The sequence below is a fragment of the Cyclopterus lumpus genome, chromosome 23 (assembly GCF_009769545.1).
Source record: "Cyclopterus lumpus isolate fCycLum1 chromosome 23, fCycLum1.pri, whole genome shotgun sequence".
Taxonomy (NCBI): domain Eukaryota; kingdom Metazoa; phylum Chordata; class Actinopteri; order Perciformes; family Cyclopteridae; genus Cyclopterus; species Cyclopterus lumpus.
This window is the reverse complement of record NC_046988.1, coordinates 12,188,026-12,208,815: the sequence shown is the minus strand read 5'-3', so window position 1 is coordinate 12,208,815 and position 20,790 is coordinate 12,188,026. Positions and strand designations below refer to the sequence as shown.

Genomic DNA, 20,790 nt, shown 5'->3' with positions numbered 1-20,790 from the left:
TTATTAACAGCGTGTTAACATTTTCAAGCATTTATACATTGATTACCAGCATGTATAACTACATAACAACTAAAAGATAAACCCTGTAATGTATACTTTCTCATACTTCCTACTGTAATACACAATGTAGTTTGCAGTTATAAATGTGATTAAGTGGTTGACAAAGGGGATTTAATCTTTCTACTTTGCAGTTTAATATGTTGGAAATGTATGAAACATTGGTAAATGTGGTATTAACCATTAAAAGCGCTATTAGCTACACTTACTTCTAAACCCTTTATATATTGCGTGTAATTAAAAAGTGGCACCACAAATCTGTATGACAAATCTACATATATTTAAGTGCAATAATTTGGCTTTGACTTGTCCTCATATGTCTAAAGGGGAAGAAACTCTCAGTTCTCACAGTTTCTTCTCAGTGTAGTTTCAAGTGTTTAAAGGAAAGAGTTCTGGATGGCTCATTGTAAACAAGTCCCAGTGTCACCTCCATCAGCACACTGCTCCGGGGCGAAGCCAAACCTGGAGATCCTTCAGTTATTTTAGAGCATCGCTCACTGTTTTTCCTTGGAGGAGAGTGCTTATTGATTTTGTCAACAGAGCATCGATTTCCCTCTTCTCTCTGCCCTCGGACCTCGCCGAAGAAACCTCAGCTGAAAGCTGGCGAGCAAAAAACCCCAGAGTGATAAATTGTAATATACTTTTCTGTTTTGATGGGTCTTTTTAAAAAAAAAAAAAAATCTTTAGATAGTCTTCAAAGGACTTATTTTATCTCTTGGTTTGTTGGATTGGTAAACACTGTTGGCCTGCTTCCTTAAATAAACCATGACGAGAACTGCATGTTGTCTTTCTCAGCAAAAAGATTTATATTTGATATCGTATGGAGGCCTTGAGAAGCAGGTGAGAAGGTGGAAGTCTGATCTAAATAGTTTTCTCTCTCGTGTTTATACATTTTCAAGGATAATCCTTTTAGTTCCCCAAAAAGCTTTTTTAATCCTTTAAAACGGGTGAAAAGTAAGTTAATATAATTTACATATATTGTGTGTTAGCATGTAATATACTTTTAGACTCACATGAAAGAAAACTATGTAGCGAATAGTATAGTGCTGTACGTGTGCCTCTTGTGGCCTAAATGAGTATTACAATGAGCCTCCAACAACAACAAATAATATGCAAAAAACTAATTGCACCTATTTTCACATGAAAATGTAACAGCAAGAAAAATCGAACTTAGAAAAAACAAACTTTTTTTCATCTGACCAAACTTTTCCCCAACTTTTCTATTTTTTATTATCTTTTCAAAGATGAAGAAAAAGATTATTATGAAAAAGATTATTCTGTCAACTAGTTTTTCGCCATTTCCTAAAGCAGCTACAAGAATATCGACGATGCTATTTAGAAATTGTATCCCCACAATTCTTTTCTTCCCATTTTGCCTCTCGTCGTCTTGATGTCAAAAGCTTTCCCTATTTCCTTTCAGAGTAGTAAGCTCTGATAAAAAAAAAAATAATTATGCCCCAAAATTGGCTAATTTGTCTGTTATTCCTCTCTATTAAAATGAAGGGTGGGCTCCCAGGTGTTTGGTGTCTGCTGAGTAGAATAAAGGAGCAGCGATTACGAGTGCTGAAGGGAGAAGTCTGTTGCGAAGGTCTCTCATTATTTTCAGCCCATCTGGACTGTATGTCTTCTCTCTGATACTTAAAGCAACACACTCCTCCTTCCATCGGTGTGTGTGTGGTGCACACTGAGGCTGCATGCATGCACCAGGGAGCACTAACTGTCCACTGATTATAGTTGAGAAAGGTGTCACTGTGTTTGCTTCAAGCTGTTGTAGCGTGTAGAGTCTCTGTCAGTCTGTCGGTGACGGAGTTAACTGCCGGTTGTCCAATTTCCCCACTCAGGTCCAACACAGTAGGGTATATTTGGTGGAGGAAACGAGAAATTTATATATAATTATTTAACTGAGCTGCGTATCTCCAGGTCTTGAAAAGGTCTTAAAAAGCATTGATTTTCATTTCCTCCTAAAAAGTTCTTCAAATATCGTCGGCGTGAACTTGAAAAAGTTGTCTAGCTTGTAATGGAAGGAGTCAAATAAAAAAAAAAATGGAGCCTGGATTCAAAATTACATTCATTATTGTGGAAACTCCCTGTTGTTATATCTCTATCCTTAATTTATTCAGGGAAATCTCATGATTCAGGATGACATTATTTTGGATTGTTTGTTTATCAGCAAACAGGATGTTTACAAAAAAAAAAAGATGTGTGTCCCTGTGATTTTAAATTAAATTTAAGATAAAGTGAGTCCGGGATGTTTTAATCATATTTTGATGATGTTTTGATAACTATTTTGGCCCAAATAATCGTGAAATGGAATAATATGCAGAAAAATAACCCCTCCCTTTGTGTTGACTCCTTCCATTATTTGCTTTTCACAATAAAAGCCCTAGACATCCGTGACCTGTTCATCAGAGGCAAATTCATTCAGAGCCTTTTTTTTCTATAAGGTAACTTAATAAAGCTACAATATCTCTCAGACAGTTTTCTCCCTCTGCAAATTCAGTCAAACCTTTAAATGAAAAGGCGTTCTCAAATTTGCATCGTGAAAACTTTTGACGCAAAATATTAGTATTTCGCATTTTAGTGTTGTTTATTCATCCCGCCCCAAGTGTGTGAAGGTCTTAATGCTAGCTCCTCCTCTACTCTGTGTATAAATCCTATCCAACTAATTGTGTCCGGTGTGTACATGTTGTGTACGTTAATACACTGAGATTGAATATGAAGTTAGAGAATACGGGTGTACTATTCTGATGAAGTGTGCATTATAACCCACATTTGACTGCTGTGATGAAGTTAAAGCCCAGACTGTGTGTCCAATTATAACTTTTAGTTAGAAAAAAAACACCTCATAGATTCATGAAAATGTGTCTCCAACCTTCCAGCAAGCAACTGCATGCACCATCAAGGGAGAGTTGGCCCTTGGCATAAACACATCACAATAAGGTGACATTGTCCAAAGTAAAAGAAGACTTAGTTCTGGATTTTGATTTAAGACTCTTCGATGATTTGTAAGCTGTGTTGAAGGTATATTAAAAAAAACACACACACAAAAACAACATGGCTCAGCTGGAGGGCATAACATAAATATTTTGACAGGACATGGTTACTGGGAAATTGATTACATGCCTGTGGGGTTACGCAATTTTAAATTAAAGAAACCCTCTAGCTCTTGTTCTCTAACTTCCACTGGAACTGAACTCCAAATGTTCAGGTTTAATTAAACCAATGAGATTAGGCTTTTTTTTACCTCTGTATTCTGTAAGAAATTCAAATCCTTAAATCGCAACACAAAGGACTAATTTCATCCTGTTTTTTAAAGGTAATGCGGCAGCAGAGAGCTTGTGAACGATGTGTGTCAAACGGCCGTGAATCTGTCTGATTTCACTGCATCATTGGCTTGTCACGGCCACCGCACCATCGCTAATGCCTCTCAAGCCCACCCGGCACCGCCGCTCTCCGTCCCAGCTCAAGTTCTGTGTTGCCGGTGATTGCCGTGAAAGTGTCAGCTGTCCGAGAATCTTTTGTTCAAATGGCAAGTGGAAAATGCCAACATCTGTTACCTCCAGTAAATTGGCAGGAAGCTGTTGAGTCGGGCGTTGTCCTGCTGGTCGGGACCGATCGTTAAAAAGTCTGCCACCTCTTGATGGACCCAAGCGCTGGTTTAGGTGCTGATCCGGTGTCCCAAACTCTGCAGGCACACACATTTTATCTCACCTCAGTCAGTTGCTAGAACCAATTTCTTTTTTTTTGCACAGAAATGTTGTTTTCTTCTCTGCAGCAGTTTTTTTTTTTATTTCTTCCCAAAAAGTTCTCATCCAAAAAACTCGGTCTCTCCCACAGTGCCGTCATGGGCCATTGTCTCCATCGCCTTCGTGGCTATCATCCTGGTGTTAGCGTGCTGCTTCTGCGTCTGCAAAAAATGGATATTCAAGAAGAAAAACAAAAAGAAGGGCAAAGACAAGGGCAAAAATGCCATCAACATGATGGACGTCCAGGACGGAGCCAAAACCGAGGTAAAGACTTTGAACTTTTGTCACTTAGAATCCAGAAGCGTACATCCTCTCATAATGCGATTACCGCCAACACATTTTGGATTTTGCTAGATCTTCTGTGTCCAGAAATATACCGAATATACATCCATTAATGTTTAGTGTTTTAAGTTCAACATTATATATTATTTTTATATTTTTAGTGCCTCTAATTATGACCGATTTGATTGAGCACATTTGCAGTCGCATCAACACATGAAAAGTGTAAAAAATAATGTTGCTGCAAATGTCACGATCAAAAGAAACCTCCCTATTTATTTGTATGCAATGGCTGTTACTGTATGTATTGTGTATGTCTTATGTATTAATGGTTGCCAAAGATATACATGCAGTATTACTTACCATGATATATTCCACCGCTTACTTTAAAAATTAGAATTCAGTGTAATTACAGGAGAGTTAACGGAAGCCATTTAAAATGGCTTCGGATTGAAGAGAGAGTGTTTCAATCTCTCTCTTTTTCCTCCTACTTTTTCGTTCCTGTGAGTGTTCCTTTTGGTCATATGAGGACCTGCTCACATGTTGAGGAGTGTGAGTAACGTTTGCCGTGTAATGAAGTGGTATCCACCCAGAGAAATGACGTCAGCAAACGATAAACGAGTCATTAAACCCCACCTTTTCACCAGCGCACACACTTCAAATGGCGTTAGCGCGCTAATTGCACAGGCGGGGGGCATCATTACACCGCTCGTGCACAGGGAATCGTGCACAGAGTGTGTTCAATTTGCACACCTCTGCTATTAGAGGTGAATCCGAAAGCGTAGACGGACATCACACTGACATTGTTTTATTACTTATTGTAGCAGAAAGCATGAATTAAGATGCGGATGATAAAGACTCGTTTGTTTTTCTACGGGTGACAGACAGCAGCTTTAACAGCCAGCGATGTCTCCCAAAACAGCACATCACTTGTGCTCGTTAGAGGAAAAGATTTCCCCATTCATTTTCCAATATTCTCGCGCGACCTCAGAAGCATCCATTTTTTCAAATAGCCATTAATCAAAAAATAAAAGACCCCCCCCCCGGTAATCGGTCGCCCCCTCTGATATCGGTGAATCTGCCACTTCCGAGGCAAGCGGTCATTTCTCCTGGTGGGCCCAAGACTCTGGTGTGTTAATTCCTGTGTGTGGTTGTTTTAATTTGTGTTTCTTCCTTCTATGTCCTCCTTATCTGTGTTGTGTCTGATGACTGTTCGGGATGGTCACTGGCGGTAGGTTCCAAATTGCTGTTGGATCTTCTTAAGCCTGCTGCTCTGATGTTTTTTTGTTTTTTTATGGCCTCTTGACAACAACTTACTCCCATAGAACCAAATATATGTAACTATGCATACAGTACATGTATATCTGCTGTATATATGTGTGTATAACCTGCATACACACATATATATGTATGAAAGAAACACTTGGTGCGCATTGACGAGGTTGAACCATGCTGATTTTTGTGCCGAGCTAAAGTCTCCTGCCTTTTTGAATCTTTAATATAACATTTTAAAATAAGTGGCCTGGCGGGCGGACGTAGAATGATTGAGAGGCTCTACAAGTAAATGCTCTCTTGAAACTGGGAATGACATGCAATAGAATTTGCATTCACGTCTGTCAACCCAGGTGAAACAGATCGTACCTTTCCTGGATGCGCAGAAATTGGATTTACCTCATGAAATCATATAAATGCACGCCTTGGATAAATTAGGGGATTTTATTTCCTCAATCATTCTACCTGCTCTACTTTTAGCTTTTTTTTTATGTGCCAAAATAAAAAATGTAATTAAATTACTCAATTCAGATTTTCTCCCAAAAGGCAAAGACCAAAGTGGCTCAGCGTAAAAAAAAAAGAGAAAAATAAAAAATAATCAGTGTTGTTCAGCCTTTTTGCATTCACATGAGCAACTTGACAAACTAATAGGAGCAGCCCCCCCCCCCCGATGTACAACCCCTTTTACCAACACCTACCCACCCACTGCTGGCATGATGCTTCTAGCTACCATCGACGTAGGGGATCACATAAGAGCATTAGGGGCTATGGTGACAATGCGACTGTATGTCTTGAGGGCGTTACCAGACTTGGGGAATGAAGAGCACTGGTTTGTACGACAGAGAATGCTCTGCATGCCTAACGAAAGAGACATCTTGGAAGGCAACTTTTGATGCTGAATGAATGCCCTTGAGAACTAGTCTTTGCCTCTTCAATCGCATGTTGGTCTTAAAAGAAACTCCCCCACCCCCACCAGCACCCCTCCTCTCCTCCCCACCAACACAAATGCCTCCCCCTGCTACTTTCCCCTCAGTGCCAGGCCAGCGATAGGGCAACTTCTCACTTCAGACTCTACCCAATTGATATGTGTTTTTGCCAGAGACTTTATCTGCCTGAAATAACATCAAGGGAATTGTCTTCCTGTGATATTTTCTGGAAGCATCTCTCTCTCTCTCTCTCTTCCAACTTTCCTCTCTCTGAGTCTCTTTACATGGGCTGTACCCGAGTCGGAATTTATTGAAATTGGTTTTGGCCATTCGTATAAAGACTATCTGGCGACCCGGAAATCCAGTGGCATGAGTTCCAGTGATGATTTTGACCACACTGGCATGTCAATAGCACGCCATAGTGTCATAATGATCATGTTTTAACATTTTCTCAATGGGTGGGGTCCGCGCTGTCTGTCCGAGACATTCAGCAGCTCGGGGGAAGATCCCATCATGGGACCCTCTCCCCCGGGATGCTGGACCTCGCAGTGGGCCGTGCACCACGACTGGCTCTCTGGGTTTAGCTTGGAAAGGCTCGGGCTGAACGAGGCTAACGGTTACGGACGCGGGCTCGCTGTTTTGGACTTCCCTCACTCCCTGCGGTGAGGGGCTGGACGGATTGTCCTCAGTGCGACGATGTCGGCGAACCCTGACATCGTCAAAAAAAACGGACTTGTTTACAATGCTTTGCGGGTGTGATTTCTATTTTTGCCGCGTAATCAACATTCATATCCATACAACCGGTGTGTTCACGTTTAGATAGTTTACAAGAGCACAAAGTTCTTCATAGATATACATACAAATTAATAAAAAAAGATGGCTCGACTGAGGGTTTACCTACGGTTGATTCGACTCATCGACTTTTAGGGAGCAGCCCTTCTCTTTACCCTCCCCTCTTCCTCTTCTAATGCCTGCCCATTGCTGTTATCTCTGGCGACATCGTTTGATCTTTCCTCCTTTTAGACAGAAACACCCAGAGAATGATAGAAAAAAGCATCTTCAGGGGACCAGGCCCGGCGCTTTAGTGCATCACAGAGCATGTCCTGGTGTTAACTGCTATGGTGTTTTAGTGCTTGCTTTCCTCGTTTCCTCCCCTCCCTCCCCCCTTATTGCACCATAAAACAAGTGGCAGCTTTTACAGGAGTAGGTCCACCGGCAGGACCTGGGCGGGGAACGGCCGGCTGGGTGCTAGCACCAGCGACAAACAGGCGACACTGACTCTTGGTGGGTGTCTCCTTCAGGCCTTGAAGGATGAGGAGGATGCGGAGACAGGGCTGACTGAAATGGAGAAAGAGGAAGAGCCCAAGGAGGACCAGAAACTGGGCAAATTACAATACTCCCTGGATTACAATTTCACCGAGAATACGGTAAGGGTCTGTTCTCCGAATCTCTCTGTGTGTGTCGTTGTTGCGAAAGGTCCTCCTTCGTAAGTATGGTCACACCCAACTTCTGAGGGGGTCCAACTTTTTTCATCTCCCCAGAGATGAGACAGGACCCAACCCAGGTTTTGCACAACATTCTCCCTTTTGCTGCGTCACCACTGCTGTTTGCTCACTGAAGCTTGAGAGCAATCTCACAGGGATATCACGGTGGTCGACTTTGTTCATTCGCTACTGAGCCTTCGTAAAAGATACAGTAGGCTATTGGGATTTAGTTAGTCTCCGAATGTGTTTCTTTCTTTCTACTTGATTGAAAACAGCCGCTGCAGAAACCCATGTGCTTTATTTTTTTTTCCAGCAGGCTGAGTTTTAAAAAAAAAAGAGCAAAAAAAAGCAAAATGTGGAAGCACATCAACTTCCTGCCGCCAGATGTTGTGTGACAGATAATAGACACGGTGCGTAAACACAGCGCTGTCCCTCACTGGGTTAGCTAACTCCCCATTATGAACAGAACTGACAGCCAGAGATTAGACAGGTAAACTGCTCCTATACACACACCGAGTCACACACTGGCTTACAGTAACAAAGAGACTTTGATCGGTACACACATTTTCTCATGTTTGTGTCCCCTTCAATCATCAATAATTATTACCATTTGACGGTTGAGTCAATAATTAGTGTTCAGTCAGCCAAGCCCTGAGGGAAAAGTATTGAATCATTTCATAAAAGTGGATATTTTGTGGACAATATTACATTTCACAGAGGGATGTGTCATCTCGTGGGAGTTAATGACAGGTCTCTCCATAAGGTTCTTGATTACTCCGGTAATAGGCTCCACAGTGGAGCTAAAGTGTAATGAATGGGTGACTCATTGCCCCTCCGAAGCTCACAACAGAGGGAGGCAGCCGTTCATCTGACCCACTTTCAGCTCGGTGACGGACACAGTGGCCTTCAGGAAGTGTTTATTTTTCATCCTCAGGCTTTGAGGCCTGTGCAATGCAGGAGAACCGACAGGGGGCGGGGGGGGGGGAATAGGTTCCTTTGTAAAGTAGAAATCTGCGCCTGAATTCCTGAATACGTGTCAGCTGATAAAGAGATGATATTACAGAGAACAGCGATTGTCTTATCTTGGGATAATTTGCAGTCAGAGATGATACCCGATCACAACTGAGGCATGGAGATGGCACTTTTCAGTGCATCCCTTACTTTTTGACGAGATTACATTTCATCGTTCAAGCCCAGTGTCCCTAGAAATCACGTTGGCATCGGACGATTCTACAGCACACGATTTAAGGACAGAGTATGCCTGAAATACTCAACGTGATGTCCGAGCACATCGAAGGTCAAATGTGTTCATATCTTTGCCCGAAAGGATAGACTCAAAGAGACATCATTAGCCCATGACACTGCAGCGCCAATGCAGAAAGCAGTCTTCCCTTTGTGTGGTGAAGTTGGGTTGAGTGTTGCATGTTTGACCCTCATCTTGGAGACTGCAGTTTAAGTCCCATCACAGAGCAATTCTTAGTGATTTTTTTACCCTATGACGATGATCTTTCTATAACTGTAGGCAAGAGTTTTTGTTACTTAACTAAAACTTTATGTGGAGGGTAATTGGCCTTGTCTATTCTGTCGTTGCAAGTCACAGATGTAGAACTAAATCAGATATTTACAGGTAACAGGAAGTCAAAAATATGAATGGGATTTGCAGGATCATCCCGTTTAAATCTTCTCTCTGCGTTGGGAAGTGATATTCAGTATGTAACTCGTAATTTAGGATCTGTATCCAGCTAGATCTTAAGATATGATATGTCAACGCGCAAATTTGAAAAGCACGCCTCGTTTAAGATGAGGCCGTAAGCGCTATTAACTTTCACTCGATGGCTTAAGAGATCTGCCGCTAAATGTTCCATCGTGCCAAGAAACCAGAGGGAAACATGCAGATTAATGTCAGGTCCTCGTGGCAAAGAGCTCCAGGTTTGTTTCTGTCTGTTCACCACCACAACTGGCTGCTTCCCCTCGGTGTTGATGACTCTGAGTTTATGCACTAATGAGACGAAAGGTTTTTGTAAAAGATCCAAATCACTCGTGGGAGCGACGATGCGGCGACGTCAGGCAAATGAACCACAAAGAGCCGCCTCAGGACGGCAGGAAGGGAATCATAATGCCATTCCTACGTTCAACATCATTACCATATTCATGTGCAGGTCAAGACCAGCCCTATTGTATCGCGTCCAGTCAAAGTATGTGAATGTTGCACTCATTATTAAGAAGGGATGCATTTCAAAACATTCACGTTTTCTTTTTTTTCCTGCCCTCTTGACGGTTCATTTCTGAAATAAATCGTTCAATATTAGGCATGAACTGGAGTATCGGTCCTCTTTTGAAGTGTGTGTGTGTGTGTGTGTTTGTGTGTGTGCGTGTGTGTGAAGTGGTCACAGCGGAGCCATGATGCGAGATGAGCTGCCAAAGGCTGGATCCCCATCCCGGATCCACAGCGTGCTGTTCACTGAACTGAATGACAGACAGAGACGGGTTCAGACCAGCAGCCCTCTGTCTGCCGTGATAGGGACTAAGTCTTTAGTTAAACAGATACACCCACACAGATGTGCAAACATTACATCTATTCAGTCTTTCTCTCAAAGGAGTGTTGGTCATTACTCAGGTGTGAGAAATAAATCGTGGCATAATTAGTGCTGAAATAGAGCGTTGGTTGAGCGAGAGGAGACAATAATTCAGGAAGTGTTTTTGTTCAGCTACAACATATTACCAAAGTGCACCACGTGATGAAATGTAAATCATCCATTTCAATTAGACAACATGTCTTTTGGTGTCAAGCCTCCAAGTGGGGATTTCCTTAAAAAGTCTTGTCGCAGTACATTTTCTTATATATTGAAAAAGTAAAAACTCTTAGACAAAAAGAAGGAGTTGACATGGATAACATGGCACTTGAATAATAGTTCACAGCTTATAGGCACATATAATTAGGCCATTCAGGTATTAAGCATGTTTATTATTTCTCTTTGAATTAATTGTAGATTGTATATTTTTGACAGAAAAAAAACAAGTAGATGTCACCCTGTGCTCAGAGGATGTTTGATGAGTGTTCTGAAGTCACATTTAATACTAGAAATGATTCATTGGGGAAATAATTGATGTTCTAGTTGTAAAAAGCTCTAACCAGAATATGTAAACTACACACAGTGCATACAAGAAATACAGTGCATTACTTGGTTATTGTAATTGAATGCGGTTTTCCAGTCTTTCCCTTTACTTATTTAAAAAAAAAAAGATAATTAGGATGTAAAAGGGAATATATGAAAAGCTCCAATGACTCACAGCTGGAGACAAATGTGAGAAAAGAAAATGACGGTTTGCGCATAATTCAACTTTCAGGAGCAGCTCTGCTCGGTTTGTTTTTGATTAAAAGGTTTTGTGAGTTGGGGATTCGAACGTCAGCCGTGTGTGGTCACACAACAGGGGGTTAAGACACACACATACGACACATCTACAACCGCTCCCTGCTCTTATCAAGCGTCTGAAGCACCATTGCCTCTCCCAGTAAAGAGGGCGAGACACGCTGTGTCTGCCACCGACTGTTGGTGATGGATGGGTGGAAATCAGAGGGACAGCATGCAAGGATAAAAATTGCTACACTCAAAAAAAAACCAAGTGCCACTTCACGGCATTTCGCTGCAAAACATGTTTACGTTTAGGTTTGGGTAATTGACAGCCGGAATAATTGTGACTCTTTTATTTTTCCGTCTTCGAGTGATCACGAACGAGCCTCACGCAGACGCGCAATCACGGACGTTATATTTATGTCAAGGGGGTCCATTGAAATCATGACAGCATCTCATTTCGGTGTGTTTTTCCAGATAAATGTCAAGAAAATGTTGTGCATAACCTGGGGAGCAGTAAATAAATCGAGGATACGCCATGCTTTCCATGATGATCTCGTCTCGTGTGCGTGTGCGTGTGCGTGTGCGTGTGCGTGTGCGTGTGCGTGTGCGTGTGCGTGTGTGTGCGTGTCACTCCATCTCACGTTGAACTTTTCCTTACTGGAGTCTCGCCAACATCCAATGCAGATCAGTACATATATTAGTACAAATACTGTGTATTAAATAAAAATGGTAACATTCCACCTATTTGTAATGATGGCATTGAGGTTGGGTAGTTGATACTCAAACACAGAGATAAAGAGCAGGGTCACGCAAGGTACATTCAGCTCACTGGAGTTTTAGTTATGTAAACAGGGGACGAGTGGCTCTGAAGGCAGAAATAATCTCATTAGTCAAATTAAACAGCAATGCGTGGAAGCAAATAGCGAGAGCTTGTTTTTTCAAGCAATCAAAGCATATATAAACCTTTGGTTTTCAGCCCGTGACACTGTTTGTACTCCATAGTGTCGGTTACTCGCCTTACGGCGTTTACCAACTGCAGCCAACTGTCATTGTTTCCTACTTTTTTCTATTTACCACTGTGTCGCCGGCGGCGCAGCGCGGCAAACTAATGCAGCTGCCGACAGCTGCAGAGCTCCATGGCCGAGTGCCCTGGTCAGCCTCCAGATTGCTGCTTGATGGCTGCCTGATAGGAAGTTGATTGACTGACTAGCTGGGCCTCCCGAGAGGACTTTGAGTTTTAGACTCTGACTGGCAGGTCAATCAGCCTCCCGGGCCCTCCATTGTGGTTATCAATTATCCTGCCGTATGTGAAGAGAAACATTCCTCTCATTCCTACTCTGACACATCCTGACCTTTTACGAACTCCTCAGCCGCTGCCAGGCTCTGCAGACGTAACCTTCTTATAATGCGAACGAATCCCAGAAATAAAATGACACAGAATCATCGCAAAGCCCCCTTTATGGAAGATTGATTGCTCTTGATTTTAAAAAGACAAGAAAAACCTCATGTTTCTCGAGTCTTTCAGAGATGTTTCTTGACATTTCTTTAACAATACACACTTCTATAAGGATGTTGGTGGGATGAAGGTGGAAGTCATGTTCATTTGGATGAGTGGAACGTTTTTTGACATGCCGTCCCTCACTTTCTTTTACCCCTTCCGTGTCCGTCTTTTAGCTCATGGTGGGGATCATCCAGGCCGCAGAGCTGCCTGCTATGGACATGGGTGGCACATCCGACCCGTACGTAAAGGTTTACCTGCTGCCTGACAAGAAGAAGAAGTTTGAGACCAAGGTCCACAGGAAGACCCTCAATCCGGTCTTCAATGAGCAGTTCATTTTCAAGGTACACTTCAGAGCTCGACTGCACTTTAGCTCATTTCAAGCCACTTTTTATTTTTTTTGTAGCTGGAGATCTTTTGGTTCCACTGACAATCTGATTTGCATGCAGCCATGAATGCTGGAAAGGTGTGGAGACAGTAACCAGCTGGCACATTAACAGAACTGACAGAATATCTCCCCCCCACACACACACACACACACACACACACAGGCTCAATGTGATTGGGATTAATACAGGCAGATGCACCGCTACACCCTGGACTTGCCTCAGCCATAATAGATGCATGGGTGCAGCTCAGCAGTGGGGAAAGTTGTGTTATTCACCCGACAGTGAAGAGCGCAGGTGTTTGGTGTTCAGTTAAGCGTAATGTTGTGTGATATCCATTTCAATACTAAGTTTAGTTTTTCTGTAATACTTAATTGCCAAACTGTGAGGAAAAACAGGACAGGTAAATTATAAGCGCTGTCAAAAAAAAAAAGATTTTTTTATCAGGTAATGTCAAGGACAGTCTCATCTTTCCCCTCGCGTGTGCCGCAACAGAACATTTACATTTAATAAGTTTTGTCCCAAAATGTAAAGCAATCAAGGATCACAAAGTGCTCACCTACCCACAACGTCACCATCCACTCTCTCCAAAAACACACACACACACACACACACACACACACACATACCTAATTAATTGAAGAAACTCTTTTGTGGAGGTTCAGGGTTGACAATATAAAATTAAATGTAGGAAACTGAAGGTGTTTTAGTATATATACCACAGGACTTTTAACGACTCTTCCAAGGTCAGTCACAGACATAATAAGCTTTACAATAGATAGAAGTTACTGCAGGAAATGTTATCACTGGATTTGGTTAAGTGGAAACTATCCTGAAAACTGGTGTACCTGTAAGATTTTTATAAACTGTCCACTACGGTAGAGTATTAGTTTTCCACCTACACAGAGTATAAAAGATCCAAATGATCTGTCCGTTCGTAAAGCATAACTGAAGCTTAACTGGTTGCTTACATGTCAGCCTAGCCTGCTAACTCAGTGAATAGATAAGTAGAAGTAAAAGAGGTTTGATTTGCTCCACTCAGTGGTTAAAAGCCCCTAACGATGATGTCATGTTTACTTAAAGCTAGAAAGAGACACTTTAATGTCGTGTGGATTTTGGCGGCCCCCTTTAGACTCGTGTTTCCGAGCTCCAAAGTCCCTCTCCTTTCACTGCAGCAGGAAACTGACAGTCCGCCCTGTGTAGCCTGGTTCTCCCCTGCCCCCCCCCCCCAGCGGACCCAGCGATACCCATTAGAGTGGTGTCCCTCCGGAGCTCCGATTGCATTTTGAAGGCTGTCTCCAGCCGGCTGGTCCCTGCTGGAGGCCAAGCTGAAGGAGTTCCTGGTGAACCTGCGTGACACAAATTGTTTGGACCCGACGACGAGCACTAAGAATAACTGTGGAAATAGCCAGTATTCTTGCTCATGGTGTAGTTTGCTTACGCCGGTCATATAGCGGCATCAGTATTCAGTTGAGACTGTTTCGTAACCAGTTAAAAGTTCCATGTAGTGACTTCTAATGTTTTATCAACGCTCCCCTTTTTTCTCCTATTTCCTTCCATCATAACTCACATTGGAGTCAGAGGAAGCAGCATTGGCCGTAGACTCTCTCCGCTCATTCATTTCTACTGTGCACAACATATGCTCCAACTGTCTGGTAAACAGTTGCTTACTTTTAAAATGAGAAGCACGTCTGTTGTCTTTCTGACACACGTTTCTCTTGCCCGTCCTCCCTCAGGTTCCCTACGTGGAGCTCGGTGGAAAGACGCTGATAATGACGGTGTACGATTTTGACCGCTTCTCCAAACACGATGCCATCGGCGACATCAAGGTGCCCATGAACAAGGTGGACTTCAGCCACGTGACTGAGGAGTGGCGGGATCTGCTGAGCGCTGAGAAGGAGGAGGTAAGACTTGTGAAAACCCCTCTGGAGGCGGACACGCATGCCGCGAAAGTTCAATCACTCCCGAGAAAATGTGAAATGAGAAGGTTTTGAAATCATTTTTTTCTGACACCTGTCAGGGCTCACAGTTGCACATCTGGTAGCTTCTGTTTTTAATAATAAGAGTATTTCTTTTTGTGGCCGCTTGCATAAGTGATATCAAAAAATGATTGTTGTTGCTGTGTTCACGAAGTTGTGCCTCAAAAACACCAATGTGGTGCCGCGGCTGAAGTAATCCATCTCTCCTGGAAATGCCCCTTAATCAGATGTCCACACTTCCCCTTCAATTAATAGAAGTGTGACTTCCCAGGCAGCAGTTCAGGAAATTCAATTTTCATGGTAAATGTCATGGCATATAGCATATGTTGCCAAGGGAACCTCATTTTTAGGATTACGCTGGTTTGATTTAAAGGTTAATCATTGCAGTGTTGAATGGCTGGTGATGTTGTTTGAGTTGAAGGGCATCACGATACTTATTAGCGTTCGGTCTCACAGCTGTACTTGACCATTTTTACATAAGGTTTGAGACGCCGTTTACCTACCGATATTACATTTATTAATGTAATGTTCAAATCATGATGCGGCTGCGAACTAGCGGTAATTAGGAATGAATTGAAGTAACAACATATTGATCCAGAGATTCTGTGCCTCTGTCGGCCTCTGAAGCTGCAATTTAACCTGCCAAAGGGAAATGGACTCCGTTGTCTTGGCAGTACAGAAATTATACCTGTTGATGATTGCAAGCTAAACTAAGTAATTATGTTTTGAGTAGGTGTTCAGGTTAAAATAAACACTTATTTGTTCTTTTACAAGAGTTGCAAGATATAGTCGATGCACATAACTTACACCAAACTGGCTAAAACTGGCTCGTCGTAACCTACTTTGTACTAAATCCAGATCGTAGCTGATTAAGGACATTTAACAATGAAGTAAAAATAAATATATAGTTAACAGTAAACTCTAACATAATTTATTTCTGTCTTACAAAATATGTTGCATCTTACCTGGAAGTCATTTGGTCTTAAGTTCTACAACTTTGAAGCATTTTACTTTAAAAACAGTGTGTTAGTGTGACCCAGAATGTATGGAACGGAACAAAAAACTGATTTGAATGGAGACGGGATGATGAATGGGATGGATGTTATGGCTTTATTAGAATAGAGATTACAAGAAAAGAGGGCGAACACACATGGGGAATAACAAATTGTGGACGTTGCTGTTCACAATCAGCTCCCTCAAGCTTAAAGGTCAACCCAAAAATACATATCTCTGCTGGATACTGGATATCTGTTTGATTTGAAATATTCAAATCAAACCGTTTGAGGAGGAAAAATCACTCTGAGTTGTTCACAAACCCCAGAGTTATGTGCAACCTGTGATTTGGAGGTCATAAATCAAAAAGCCAGTGAGCCACTGGTTTTAGACACAAACACAGAAAATAAAGCTCTGAAAGGAGGACGCATATCAGTCCAAATGCAAAGAGTAAAGAATAAGTTTATATATAAAGCTTTAATACACAAGGTAACACAAACTCCTTTTACTTTGAAAGTCATCTATGAAGTAGCAAGTTCCAAAAATAACCCTATTTATATATATATATATATATATATATATATATAATAATAATAATAATAATAGAATAAGATTTAAACTCTTTCAGGTTTAAATCTTTAAAGATTTAATAAAAAAGGTAACACAATCTCCTTTTACTCTGAAAGTCATCTATGAAGTAGCAAGTTCCAAAAATAACCCTTTAAATTGAAAGGCAGCAGTTGGTCTTGATTTTGAACTTGAAGAAAGACAAAAAGGTTGATATTCAGGCCCAATTTGCCTCTGAATTGTATGTTTCCGTTTAAATGGCCACACGTGACGCAGGCGTGACCCGAGGGTGAGCGGTTGACTGCGTCTGCTCCGGGGCGTAAATGAGAATCAAGCTCTGTTCGCTGTGTGACGATGAGACTGTGTTTGTGATGGTGAAATGTGTGAACCAGTGAAGTGATTGCAGTCGGGACTCCTCCAGCAGATGAGTGGCAAACCAAAGTGGGGGCCAATAATAGTAGAAAGCATTCAAACCACAGCAAGAGACACAGTACATTGCAAACGATTGAAAACATGTTGCGACTTATTGTGTAATTGATCGGCAATGAGATGCAGAGTGTCGTATGAATCATGGTCTTTGACATACGTTGTCTTCTTTTCCCACTTGTGATCCATATTTATGAATATCTTTATTTATTATATTATTTAGGTACTTATATTGGAATTAAATGAAGTTGATTGATCATTATTTTTGTATTTATTTAACTAAATTCTGGATTTTCTCATGAAATGCATCATTTGATATTATAAACCTTCTACAGCTGAGTTTTCTAAGTTGAAGAAAAATTGGCTAAAAGTGTGTTTGTTGTGATTATTTTTTGTCTGTACGTATTTTGAAATGTGTATAATATATTATGTTATCTATATTAATACAATAGGACGACAGACAGCTGGCTCACATGCTGACTAACTTTGTTAACAGCGTGTCCTGCGGACTGCTTTCAAATATATTAAGATATATTTATGTCAATTATGTCAATTATGTCAATTCAAATACAACATTTAAATGAATAAACATTTATTTTGCTCCAGACCACGTGATAATTAATGTCACAACTCAACTACAATAAAGAAAAGTATCACATGCTCACTCCAAATATGACTTACTCATATTGTATACTAAAGTGTTTTGTCACTGAATTACTAAGCATAACATGTTTGCACTTTAAAGCTATTACAAGAAAATATGTATTAATTTATGTAAATGTTCTGCATATACGCACCCTTATTCAAAGTGGACTCTGTAATTACTGTAAACAACTCAATAACCCAGTGTCAGTGTACTCTACTTTAACCTTTAATACCATCACTTTTCACATTGAAACGCTTTGCTTTAAATGTTCATTAAAAAATCATTAAAAGTTCTCCTCTCTGTTTGTGGAGAGCAGAACCAAATAAACAACACATGTAAAAAAAAAAAAAAAAACTAGAGCTTCAGATTTGGTTGACTGGACATGTTTTAATGTGCTTTAGAGGGAAATTGACGACCTATTTGTAGTGAGCATCTGCTGTGAGCGTGTGGTGCAGTAAATGTGGATTCATTAGTGTCTGTTAAAACTCACCTCTGCCATGTTTGTCCAACAGCAAGAGAAGCTGGGCGATATCTGCTTCTCTCTGCGATACGTTCCCACCGCTGGCAAGTTGACCGTGGTCATCCTCGAGGCCAAAAACCTGAAGAAAATGGACGTGGGAGGCTTGTCAGGTGAGAACAATTCCTACGGGGTGTCTGACTTTCCCTCTGACAGGCCCTTTGTCTGTATTTATACATGCACACACTCTCCCTCCTAGGTGTTCTTCTTTTTCTTTTTCTTTTAACAACCACCCAAACACATCACTGGTCACAATGACATTTGTCATAAACATGACTTTAGCTGAAAAATAATAAAATCGTATACAACTTCTGTACAGATGTGAAGGAATACCTGAGATGCAAGTGACGAAAACATTGTTATGTCTGATCCGCAGTGTGTATGGCTGTCGAGATCATTTCAACAAGTGTCTGTTGTTGTTGTTGTTGTTGTTGTTGTTGTTGTTGTTGTACATATTTCGGGCACAAGAAACTGAAGTGCAGCACATGGCGTGTTCTCAGTATTCATGTTTTTCATGTTTTAATTTACATAACCTGCGAACATAATATATGTGCATTGTGTTATGAGTGCATGGATGGATTCAAACTCAAGTGGAAGACCATATGAATCTTTTTATATATATATAAATATTTTATATATTTTGTTCACCCTTTAATGAGTCATAAACACTGGAGATAAAACAAAAACAATTAAGATCAGACAGAAAATGGAACACCAAAATATATGTGGTGTGTGTGGGTGGGGGGGTTCTTTTGATCCCACAAAATAAATTGAACCTGCAAACCTGTTTCAAAGATGAAAAAATAAAATGTCCACAAGGAGAGAAAAAACAATTTACATCAGACTTAGAAAAATGAATCTCCAGAATTTTTTATCTCATCACTTTTCTCTCTCGGGGCTTCTGAAAGATGTTCAGATCGAGAAGAAGCCGCACTGTTCAGATTTAATGTTGTGTGAAACGACCACGAATGAATGCGGCACGCAGAAAAAGAATGAACCCTACTCCCGCTGTGATGTAGCTCCAACAGTAAACCCATGTAGCATTAAGATCAATAGATGACATTTATCACAATGCAGTCAAGTCTGAATAGTGGGTCTGATGTTATGGTAACAGAATGTGCCACTCGCGTGGGCGGGAGAGGGGTGGGAAATCATTGCACATGCAAACACCCACAGGTTCATGACAACAACGCAGACTCCATTTCCGTCAGTCAAAGCGGGAGCAATGTTTCATAAAGGGAGATGTTGGTAGATGTTCATCACTGTCCGGGGACGATCACAAATTCACCCCACGAAGGTTTACATGTTGTCTGAAGTGCAAATGAAGGAATCTCAATTTGTAAAAATGTATTTTTTCCAGTCGAGGCCAATCAGCAATGTGGTGTGTACATGTTCATTGCAGAGCCAGCTGTGTGCATATTACAGATTAACATCAAAACATATATTAATTATGATACAAGCGCACAAACGTGTACATACTACCGTTTGTCTTGGACTGGATTTTGGAGGTGCCAAAATACCGTTTACCGTCTGTAACCAGGCTTTCGAAACTCTTTGAACCGCAACTTCTGTACTTAACTAATGCCAGTTTTGTAAGGAGCATATTATTTTATGGAACAAACATACTTATTAAAAACTTAAATCAAGCTATTTCCCTAAACCGAACCGAATAGTTTTGTTGCACAAAGAAAACTAAGTAAACCTTTCGTTGGAAGTTTATTTTGAAAAGAGACTGTACCCATGTACCGAGCAGACACTGCATGTTTCCCGTGAACACAGAGATTTATTTTGAAAAGCCACCGTGCACGTAATGACCATGCATGTTACCTATAGTGTCATAGTTTGACCGAGCGGCCGTATTTGAGATGGGAGTAAACAATGTGTTGGTTGGTTCCATTTTCTTTCGAGAGTTTCCCCCAGAGGTTTGTGTAAAAGCCTCTCCGGCTTCTTGTTTACTTTATACCTTCTGTCTTTTATTTACAAAATAATTGAGTATAGTCTTGTTTGCACAGGACCCATTTTGTGTGACATGCAAAGATTATTGTTGTCGTTGCACAATCTACGGACGCCTTGACTAAGATTCACCACAAAACAACACCAGCATTATAACAGCGGTTCGGGCGTCATATTGATCTGTTACACAATTATGTCTGTTTTCTTTTTAATCGTAATTATCTCTGTAAAGCACTTTAGTCAGCGTTTGAAAAAAAAAACATTGATTTGACTTTTAAAAACACACACATCTTCTGGAGCTGGACGGCATCGACTGACCCTGGTCCTTTTTGATAATACGAGACACGCTCGCGCTCGCATGCAGAGCGACCAACGTGCACACACCCGAGCACACGGATCACACAATCAGCCGGACTCTTTCCATTCCCCCGCTGACGTGACTTTTCTGCCGTGGTTTCGTTTTAAAAGTCCCCCTCGTGCACTTCCCTCCCCGCCTTCTTCTCTTTTCTGCCTCAATTACCATACACCTGTGTCCACTTGCTTTCTGCCTGACAGCCCCGGTCCCCCCCCCCCGGAAACATCCTGCAGTATACGGTAACACGGCACACATTAAAAGCCCTCGCAGTTCCCTTTCATCTACCAGACCAGCACAAGCAGCCATTTGGCGGAAGAAGAAAATGGAAGAAAAAAAAAAAAAAATCCCCC

At 41.3% G+C, this 20,790-nt stretch overlaps 1 protein-coding gene across 1 annotated transcript in view; it reads left to right on the top strand.

Moving 5' to 3' along the window:
* syt1a (synaptotagmin Ia) overlaps positions 1-20,790 on the top strand; it is a 36,484-nt gene that overhangs the window by 6,024 nt on the left and 9,670 nt on the right. Inside the window, exons 2-6 of the mRNA XM_034526334.1 lie at positions 3,895-4,067; positions 7,582-7,707; positions 12,795-12,962; positions 14,741-14,908; positions 18,128-18,245. Of these exons, the coding sequence (XP_034382225.1) occupies positions 3,895-4,067; positions 7,582-7,707; positions 12,795-12,962; positions 14,741-14,908; positions 18,128-18,245 (753 nt within the window). The remainder of the gene's footprint in view (positions 1-3,894; positions 4,068-7,581; positions 7,708-12,794; positions 12,963-14,740; positions 14,909-18,127; positions 18,246-20,790) is intronic.